General features: G+C 39.8%; 1 protein-coding gene across 1 annotated transcript in view; it reads left to right on the forward strand.

The window, feature by feature from the left end:
* Positions 1 to 356: 356 nt before the first annotated feature.
* The window catches only part of KCNJ6 (potassium inwardly-rectifying channel, subfamily J, member 6), a 39322-nt gene continuing 28780 nt past the window's right edge, over positions 357 to 10898 (forward strand). The window contains exon 1 of the mRNA XM_009874753.1: positions 357 to 1284. Coding sequence (XP_009873055.1) covers positions 357 to 1284 — 928 coding nt within the window. The remainder of the gene's footprint in view (positions 1285 to 10898) is intronic.

Consider the following 10898-nt stretch of genomic DNA (forward strand, 5'->3'; position numbering starts at 1 on the left):
GCTATCTTCCAGAGATCTTTCTTGATGCATAAGAAATTTCATTTATTAAACTGTAAAGGGAGGTGGGGGAAAGAAAGATCTGCTTAAACACATCATGCAGAATTTACATATGGATGTAGATAGGATGAGCTGATAGAAAATAAGAATTTTCCTTCAAAGCATTTCTAGTTAGCAGTAAATTGAGGATGCTTAGCATCATTTGACTTTTGTGTTGTGCATCTGATAGGAGAGCAAAGAACACGGATGATAATTTTATTGATTAATAGCAGTTTTATGCCAGTGATACAGGAAAGAAGTTTTGTGTTGACTTAGAGAAATAAGAAAAATAATGTCTGGCTTTTTCTTGTTTGTTTTTCATGGCAGCTAACGTACTGGAAGAAGACTCAATGGAGCAGGACATAGAAAGCCCTGTCGCTATTCATCAGCCAAAGTTGCCCAAACAAGCTAGAGAGGATCTGCCAAAAAATTTAAACAAAGAATGTGCCAAAAGAAAAATCCAGAGGTATGTTAGGAAAGATGGGAAATGCAACGTCCACCATGGGAATGTCAGAGAGACTTACCGTTACTTGACTGACATCTTCACTACCTTAGTCGATCTCAAGTGGAGGTTCAACCTGTTGATTTTTGTCATGGTTTACACTGTGACCTGGCTCTTCTTTGGAATGATATGGTGGCTAATTGCCTACATGCGAGGAGATATGGATCATATAGGGGACAGCACGTGGACCCCATGCGTCAGCAATCTCAATGGGTTTGTCTCAGCCTTTTTATTCTCAATCGAGACAGAAACCACCATTGGGTATGGTTACCGGGTCATCACGGACAAGTGTCCCGAGGGAATTGTTCTTCTTTTAGTGCAGTCTGTTTTAGGTTCTATCGTCAACGCTTTCATGGTTGGCTGCATGTTTGTGAAAATATCCCAACCCAAGAAGAGGGCAGAAACCTTGGTTTTTTCTACAAACGCAGTCATTTCCATGCGGGATGGAAAGCTGTGTCTGATGTTCCGAGTAGGAGACCTTAGGAATTCACACATTGTAGAGGCATCAATACGAGCCAAGTTGATCAAATCCAAACAGACAAAGGAGGGGGAATTTATACCACTCAACCAGACAGATATCAACGTAGGTTATTACACAGGGGATGATCGTCTCTTTTTGGTTTCACCACTGATCATCAGCCATGAAATTAACCAGCAGAGTCCTTTCTGGGAGATTTCCAAAGCCCAGTTGCCCAAAGAGGAGCTAGAAATTGTTGTAATCCTAGAAGGAATGGTGGAGGCAACAGGTAACATTTCTTATACTTTGTATAAGGTAAATGCTTTAATTTCAGAAAGGAAAAACAGTGGGTTTGCTTCACTTTAAAGGAATCACTTCAACAGTTGTTACATTTGAAAAAGGCATCAGTGATCTGGTCAGCTTCAAAATTAAAAGCATGCCCAGTTTAATTGTCTGTTCCATCTTGCCTAATGGAATTAGTGTTGTTTCTGCTCTGTTTGGAAAATGGGATAGCATTTCTCATTTTCTAAATTTTTCACAGCATGTCACCCAGTTATTTGTCATTCTATTGCAGGAGCAACTCAACTACTAGGACCTTGTGGAATAAAATTATTTAGAAAAAAAATCAATACAAAACTCTGTTTGAGATTAACATGGAAGCATCATAGTTCCTGCTGCTTTCAATCACCCATGGGTAACTGCAGAGTAATTGCCTGCTACATGAAATTCTTAGCCTGTTTGGATCCAGCAGGAAGTGATAATGCATTCAGTTTTCTCTTTTTGCTTGATCGTTTGCTTGTTTTTGTTTTAACTTGTAACATGGGGCTTGTTTCACTTTGGTTCACAAAAAATTGATCTGATTTTGTATTTCACTGAGGACCCCTACACACTGCAGAAGTGTATAGAACACTTAAAACTGATATGTATAAATAAGGCACGTTATGTCACTAGTGTCTTGCTGAGAGGCTATTTGGTCATTACCTACAATTATACAACAGAACATAAGATACTACTTGATGTGGAGAAAACAGTGCTTGGAATTCACAGCAAATGGGCTAATAATGTTTTTTCTTTGTATTAAAGCCAGAATAACAGAGGGATACTTTCTTTAAAATTGCTGTATTTCCCACAGTCAGAGTGCTAATACCCTTGTTTTAGGAGCTGGAGATATTTTTTCCTGTTAATGATGGCATCAGTCTCTGAAGTGCCTAATCAATACAAGGAAATGGTGATTAGAAAATGATGAAAAGATGTGCTTGGGGAGGAGGAAACACTACATATAGAAATAAAAGAACTAGATTTGCTGGTTTTCCCCACTACTGTAGCAAAAGCTAGGGAAATTTGAGGATGTGGATTACACATCTCTGACAGAGGTACAACCTTTCTAACCCTGACTCATGTTTTGCAACTGGAGCCAGGAAATAAAGAGCAATCTCTTACTAGAACATGTGTGTGTGTTTCACACATCTATTATGTGGTGTCAGAAGAAAACTGCATTTGACACCATATAATAAAAGTGTGAGACAAAAATGGAGCAAAAGAAAAAAAAATTTGAAAGGAACTTGGCAGAGCATTTGAAGTGGTAAATACAAGGCTTCCAAATTTTCCAAGAAGTAGGTGGTACTGCAGAGAAATCAAGATGAAATGTTTTGTGTTTCTGATACATGCAGTAGGCAGAGGTTTCAAACATCTGCATCATCACCTTCGGGTGAGACAATGAGGAAATTGCTGTTTGTTAACTGAAACCATTTTGAAATTTCTGCATTGCAACTGAATGAACTTGACATCTCAAAGAGCGGTGGATATTTTCAGGTTTACAGAACACCGTGCTTTCCAGAAAAATGATTGGCAAGTAGTATAAAAAACATCTCACCAAAAATACATGTAAGATCAAAAGAGGGTATACTTCTGCAGTGCATGAAACGTAGCTTTGTCATCTTAAGCCTCGTTGTTCTTCATCATTTAACCCTCCTTCCCTTACCTCATCCTCACCCCTGCACACTCACAGGGCTCTCTGGGCTCTCCTTTGCTGCTCTGAAACTGACCACAGCTCCCAGCCAGCTATTATCAGCCTTCACTGGAAGGTGTCACCTCTCAGACTGCTCAGGCTAACAAAGTTTAAGTTAAAATGCTAGAAGAGTCCATATTAACAAAGAAAATTGGATGTCGTGACTTGAAAACATGCTGAAGGCATCCAGGATTAAGATGTTACCCTGGCACTGGATGGGTAGCTACATTTACCATTTGAAGCTGCTCCTTTTTGTTCTCTTTCTCTCTAGCTACATGAGATATGAGGGGAAACGATCAAATAATGCCACTTAACTATGGCATCAGAAATATTAATGTCATAATTATTAGCAAAATTTCTAAGACATTTGTGTGAACATAGCCACTTGTTATTCGTCAGAAAGGCCACTCCCAAGTTTGATCAGTGAAAACAACCTGTTCTCTATTTTCAGAGCTTCCCTGCTCTGACAAAATTTAAACCTTTAACGAGAAATAACACAGTGAAAAGTCATAAGTATAAACATTTGCTATTATTTTTATTAGTTATTGATATTACTCGGTTTAAAGTTTTACAGATCAAGTGATAGAATTTTATACATATATAATGGTTTCTACCCTAAAGGCTCCAAAAGTACATCTACCTGTAGTATGAATGACAACTCTTTATGTAATGTCATGTGAAATCTGCATTGCATGTTAAGGCAGGCAGCAAAGAATAATGCATTTTATTACATGAAACTCTAATAATTAACGAAACTAAAGTTCAGCAGAAAAATCAAATCAAGAACCCCCTCACTCCCAATGGAAGAATCACTGTATCTTTCTGAGATGTAAAAAGATGTAGATATGGCTCTACCAAGGCAGATATCAAAATATTAGCCTAGTATCACTACATCTTCATTATTCACATTCATTCTACCACAAAGATTACCTTCAAGGCAGAATCTTCAAGAACGCACTTTCAACAAGATGTGAAGACAATTCGACTACCTCATACAGCATCGGCAAAAACTAAAATTAAGTCTGTTTTCTAAAATGTTTGTTATGGATCCTTCCAATATGCAATTTTCTTTATTTAAAAAAAAAAAACATTCAAAAATATTTCTTCGGGTTCAAACGATAACACTCTTGGAAAGATTCACTCCCGTGGTTTTCCTGATACTCATGAACATCCCTCAAGTGTCCAAAAACATAATCACGGTGTGAAGTATATTAGGCTGCCATGAAGCAACCAACAAGCCTTGTCACTGTATCCAAAGGACACATCTGTTGTTTCTGCATTTTGCAGCCCCTGCTCCATTTCCCACCATGCTAACAGCAGGTAGGAGTGCCAGCGCAATGCAAGGATTGATACTAACTCTGCAAAAAGGAAAGTAACATCCACCTTTAAAAAGGAAGCCATTTCTGAGGCACTTATCCTTCTTTTAATGTGAGACTACAGATGTGGCATTGACAGAATAGCCTCGTACCAGCAAAGGCTCTGGTCCCGCACTTAGGCAGAACTAAAAAACAGGATTCTGGCATCCCTCCACTTGTCATAGGAGAGCTGCAACATTAAATGCAAATGAACTAACTGGAAAGAACATGATTAACACACTGATCTCAGTTCAGCAGTATTTGATATTTTCCATTCAAAACAGTCTTTTTATATTGAAGTGTTACCACTGCTGTCATATTATTTTCTGGAGACCACTTAAGAGATTTGTTAGAGACTAATCAAGAGATTTGTTAGAGTGTGCACATCTATCACAATAGAATTAGAGAAAATTATTATTTTTCCTTGGCCTAACTGAAAAACTAAGGCTCGAAAGTCCTGAACTCTGTCTACCCTAAACAGCAGGCACAAAATCTTGGATTTTAAGAACTTATTGATTTGGTTTACATTTTTTAAAAAATCTGTAATTAAGGATTCTTTTAGGAAAAATTATTATCCTCTTCCTAAAAATAGGCTTGAAATTTTTAATCCTTTTTTGTCTAGTGAAATCTAATTTTAAGGGAGGTATTATTGTCATAAAGGGTGAGTGTCAGGACAACAGAGCCAGGCTCTTCTCAGTGATGTCCAATGACAGAACAAGTGGCAACAGGTGCAAGCTGGAGCACAGGAGGTTCCACAAAAACATTAGGAAAAGCTTTTTCACTGTGAGGGTGACAGAGCCCTGGCACAGGCTGCCCAGGAAGACTGTGGGGTCTCCTTCTCTGGGGACATTCAAAACTCTCCTGGACGCGTTCCTGTGTGACCTATTGTAGGTGATCCTGCTCTGGCAGGGGAGTTGACCTAGATGATCTTTTGAGGTCCCTTACAACTCCTAGCATTCTGTGATTCTGTGATAAGCAAACTAGCCTTTTAAAAAAATTAAACAAGTCTTCCATATGTATAATTCTGGTATAGGAAATAAACTGAGACCAAGAAAAGGAAAGTCTTCTAAAATTGGGAAGGTGAAGTGGAAAAGTGAGGTATGTTGTGGTGGCTAGAGAAAATAAGAGAGAGGGAGAAAGAAATTCAGAGAGAGGGACTTATAAAAAAGGGAGAGAAAGAGGAGTATCCTGAATAGCCCATAGCCTTGTTGGCAATGCAGTTCCTGAATCGTAAGCAGCCTGGTTCATATCCCTTCTGTAAGGCTGCATCAATTTACAGAAAACAGCACTTTCTAACCCAATAAAAGAATATGAAGTATTTCAACCTACTTCAAGGCAGCAAGAGCCTCATACCCCGTGAAGCTGTGCTTGGCTGGTACGGGGCACAAGATGGCACCAGCGATTCCTGTTGGTAAACATGGAAATGGCACCGAGCAAGGAAAATGATGTATGTGTTTGCAACTGCCAAAAAATAAGCAACAAAGCTAGACAGACAACTTCAGGGTCATACAGATGATTTTACAAATAAACTTGCAATAGCGTATATTTATAATTCTGACATACAGGCATCCTGAGAGCAGTATTTGTGGAATGGTTTATAGATACGTAAACAAAAACACTTGCCAGCAGTGGAAAAATGAGTGCAAAAAGCAATAAAATGTTCACATAGATCGTTATTTATTTAGTAAATGATGCTATCAACTAGATAAACATTGTATAACGCTGTTCCCGCTCCTTGCTACAGCCCCTTTGACTGCTTGATTTATTGTCTTTTTTATTTCTCTTGGATGAATTGCCGTATTTACCCTAATCCTTGCCCAGTACTAACAAATATCTGTGCATGTTAGCAGTTCCAACTTTTCAAAACATCTCAGCAGACTTTGCTCTCTTTCTGAATAAGCATTGCTTGGGTTACAGGTTTTCACTACAATTTTTAACTGCTTTTCAAAGAAGAGATGTTTATGCTCTCAAATTGCTTCTTAAGGGGATATAGATGAAAGAAAGAAGAGAACCAGGATTTCTCACACCCAAGTCCTTCTGCAAGGCAACTGGTGAAAGAAGATTAGATTGTTGTGCTCCGGATTGTGATCAACATACATCATACTGAAACACAGTTTAAACAAGGTTAAGAATAAATGGCTTCTTCTCTAAGCTGGATCATCATCCTTTCAGGAATGGTCAAAATGAAATAGTTCTCCACTCTTCTTTTTCTTTCTTTCTGAAGTTTTAACATCTCTTCATGCTAGATGATATTCTCAGATGTCTAGGTTCACCTTCATATATACCTATTTCCCTAGTGTTTGCCAGCAATCCTTTTCACTTACATTCCTTGCTCATGTTTTCATTTTGTTAATCCTAACAAAATGGTTTTGGTATTAATTCTAACACAGAAAATTAGGAATGTTAGCATCCCTAATGAGTGATTGGGCATGATAGCAGTCATGAGCTGGAGTTCTGAATGCCAGCAAAGAAAGTCGCTCTGATTTCATTATGATATTTCTTTCAGGAAGCTTTAAAAGATCTGTCTGTTGGGTGAAGCGAAATATAAGGCTAAAAGAGGCAATTACAACTTCATGATAATCAAAACAATACACAATAAGTCAGGGAGCAAAGTTCATGAGGAAAAGAGATATGCTGATTATGAACATTTCAACTAAAATTTTGGTCAGAGCATCTATATCACTCTTGGGAAAGGCAGGGAAAATGGATTACACATTTTGTTTAAGAGCTTTATTCTCTGAATAGTACTGCGTGATACGTTACCAAGTGTTTGATAGTAGTCCATTATTCATCCTTCATACCCTTCTCAGCAATTAGTTGCTCAGCTCTTCACAACTACAGCTGCTCCCTCACCCCTAAATAACTATAATAGATTCAAGCAGTAACTCGTATTTTAAAAAGTAAATCCCTAAAACAAAGGCTTGAGACCCCTCTGTATCAAAAAACACTTTTGCATGGCTAGTTAGATATTATTAAATAATTCTGCTCTGAACACAAATAAAGCTTTAAGAAGAGCTTCATTTTGCACATCATGTCTTTGCAAACTGTATCAGGTCTCTCTGGGCAGAGGGAAAGGACATTTTCCCGTTCTTTGCATATTCCCGTCGACCTCTGCTGTCAGTGTTGCTCCTTTTCTAGTAAAGTGGCAAGCAGAGAGAGATGCCCAAAAATTTTGTCTTTCCTCACCACTCGTTCTCACTGGTGAGCCTGCACACATTAACCTCTGCCAGGCTTATGATCTCCACAGCCAGAGGAATGACAGGATGGCAAAGCTGTGCTGTTTCCCTGGCAGAAGGGCACAGGGGGAAGCTATGTTGGCCGTCTTTTACTTGACCAGCCCAGGTCTCACTGGCCACCACCAGCAGACAACCCCCAAAACCCTTCGGTGCCAGACACTTAAAAACAACTTCCTCCAGCATAGCTCCAAGCAACTGTATTTTCCAGCACTTTTAGCACAGAAGTAAGGTGATACTGTGGAGTCCCTGGGTCTGCAGATCCAGCTCAAACATGGAGGAATGACTGTGTATCACTGAGGGGAACAAGAATGTAGAGTCTGAGCTGCACTGAGCAGTGCTTGTGTCCCCTGTACTCACACAGTCTCTAGCACAAAAATCTCCACTTCTTTGCAAAACCAAAGGGGATGATTCTCAGCAAAGGGCACAGCAGCTGTTATCCAGGTCAAGGGATCCCCCAGGCAGAATTAGCTCACTGAACATTTTTTGCCTGCTTACAAAGTGGAGATGTGATTTCTGAGCCCTCCTGAGAAGTGCTTCAGGACAATGAAGTGCCTTTTACATTTCTGAGCACTTTCCAAGACATCAGCTATTAACATGAGCATGCTCAGTTTTTCCACTTGCTCTTGGAACGGTGTAAATGAAGGGTCACCAATGAAACAGCTGATTTTGAAAATGAAAAACAAAGCTATCACTTCTAATTTTAGACCTTTGCTTTCAGTCATCTGAGGTTGTTATCAACCTGGAGACAAAGGCTGCTGAGCACCTGTTTTGAAATCCCAGGCACACACTGATTTGAGTCAAGACAGTGTTTCACCCCTGGAACTTCTGCTGAAATGAACTGATTCTTTCATGTTGACTATCTTGTTCACTGGTGTTTGATCTCCAGATATGAAGCATACTTAACTAGCCTACAGTTCAAAACCGTTGGAAATATTTTTGGCAAACTCTCTTCTCACCCATATTTCTAAAAGATCTCCTCAATTCTCCCCTGGGTGCTTATTTACTTCCAGCTGTATAATTTGGTTTCCTCCTGTTCTATCTCACAGAATTGTAGCAAAGGATAAATATGTTACATTACACTCCTTGATAACAGTAAGGCCTCTCTAAAGTTACAAATATTTACATCGGTTTCTAATGAATGTAAGCAGATAGACCTTCAGCAGAAAGTTTTCAAAAAATCGAACGGAGTAGTTACTGTAAAATTAAAAGTGACCTATAATATCGAAGAACGAGCAAGCAAAGTTAAGTAAATGAGAAATTCAAAATCAGCGTCTGATAGATTGGAAAGAACAAGGCTATGGATTTTAACCCCACTGGCTACATAAAGTAGCTAAGAAAGGCAGAGAAGACTTACAAATATATGCTTTCTATCCTAGAAAGCTGCAGCCAGCATGAAAAACTCGTCTTGTAGAATGCTTCTGAGTTTCCCAAGGCCACTACAAAATGCCCTCAAGGGGTTCCAGCAAAAACAACTCAGAAAGAATTGCAATGGTCTCAGTGGTCTCAATCACAGCATTTCAAGGAAAAATCAAACACAAGGTGGGACTCGCTGATGTGCTCTGACTGTTTTTCACCGCCCTGATGCTACAAAGCAGCTGAGCTCTATTTTGTCCATGCAGCCAAAAACAATTCAGAGGTCTACTCACTTGCGTTGATGAAGAAAAGCAGTCACAGCACACTGGTGACCCTGAGTCCAAGCAGCAGCATAGGCACCAATTACAGCGTACGCACACAGACTGCTTATACTCAGCAGCTACACGTTTCTCAGCACTCCCACCCGCAACTCACAGCAGGATTCATCTGTGCTGCACACCCTGCTTTTTTCACCGAGGGAGGACAATCCAAAGCCTCAACCCAAGAATATATTACCAAATAGCCGTATTCCAATGCAGCGTGCTCACAGCTTACAACAGTCAGATTAATTTAACAAGTCATTTAATGTTAGGTGCTAATGTCCCGGTAAGTGATGCTGAATGTCCATGATGTACTATTGCAAGTTAGATTTGGATCTAAAAAACATTGCCTTGTGTGACATCCTGTATAACTCCCAAGAAACACATGTCTCATTTTTCTGGTTGTGCTCCACTCCTCACTTCTCATGCCAGAGGAGATGGAAAGAGAGAGGATCTTTCAGGAGTGTTGAGACAGTCCCTGTGACAACAAATGTGAAAGGCACAAAGAGCTCATGTGACCAGCTTTGTGCTTTTGCTTGCTTACGCTCTCTCCTGAATTCCCACAACTTCCAAGAGAAATCGAGAAAAATAAGTCACAATGCTTTCCAAGATTTCTGTTCTTCATGGTTTTGACAATTTTCATTTGTTGAGAATTCTGTGGAATGGAACAACATTTTTGTTTAAAAAAATGAAAGAGATCACCAAAACCAAATTTTCAGTAGTCATGAGAAACCCATTTGAGATTTTATTTAGAAAATCAGTTCAGAGGGAATATTTGGATCAGCTTCATTAACTTCTCAGAAATAAGCATTGGGAAGAGTAGCACGCACTCTAGGGTATTTCCTGCCCCAGAAAAAACACCATGCTGTAGGTTCTCAGGTTCCTCCCAACAGTTTCATTTTACAAAACCATGAACTATACAAACAGCTTCCCCAGGCAGGCCTCATCAGGACTTGATCTCACAACAGGAATGCTAGAGGAGGACAACAGTATATAGTCAGGTCAGTGTGAATGCAGGCCACTGTCATAGCAAGGGGAGGGGACAGGACAGCCAAGACACCTGCTTCAGGACAATTCACAGCACTGGCCAAGGCTAATAGGGGAACCAAAGGGTTCCCTTTTGGCAACCAAATGACAAACCCCCCACAGCTGCTAGTAAACAGAGTTGGAAGAGGCTATCTTGTCCCTGATGTCACCAAAGTGGCAGTGAGAATAAAAGAGGAAAAAGACAAGATGAGGAAGGAAGCTGGCAAGCACCACTGCCCTTAGGTACAGGCTTCCACAGAAGATGAATGGGCTCAGGTTCAGATCTGCAATGAACATCACTGCCCACACTAAACTCACTGGAGTAAAGTGAGTAAATGTCTCTGCAAACACAGTTCTAAGCAATTCATTAAACTAGAACTCTTAGCATAAGCTGTTCAGCAAGTCAATGATACACGCTAAAATAAGTCCTTTTGGTGAATAAGGCCAACCGCATGCTGGACTATATCAGCAGATGTATACCTATCAGCTTGAGGAAAGCAACTGTTCAGGGCTATTCACCATTTGTGAGGCCTCTCCCTGTGTGCTATGCTCAGTTCTAGGCTTCCCAGTACAAGATAGACATGTGCTTACTGGAGTAAGTTCAG

This window comes from Apaloderma vittatum, unplaced genomic scaffold (assembly GCF_000703405.1).
Source record: "Apaloderma vittatum isolate BGI_N311 unplaced genomic scaffold, ASM70340v1 scaffold12528, whole genome shotgun sequence".
Taxonomy (NCBI): domain Eukaryota; kingdom Metazoa; phylum Chordata; class Aves; order Trogoniformes; family Trogonidae; genus Apaloderma; species Apaloderma vittatum.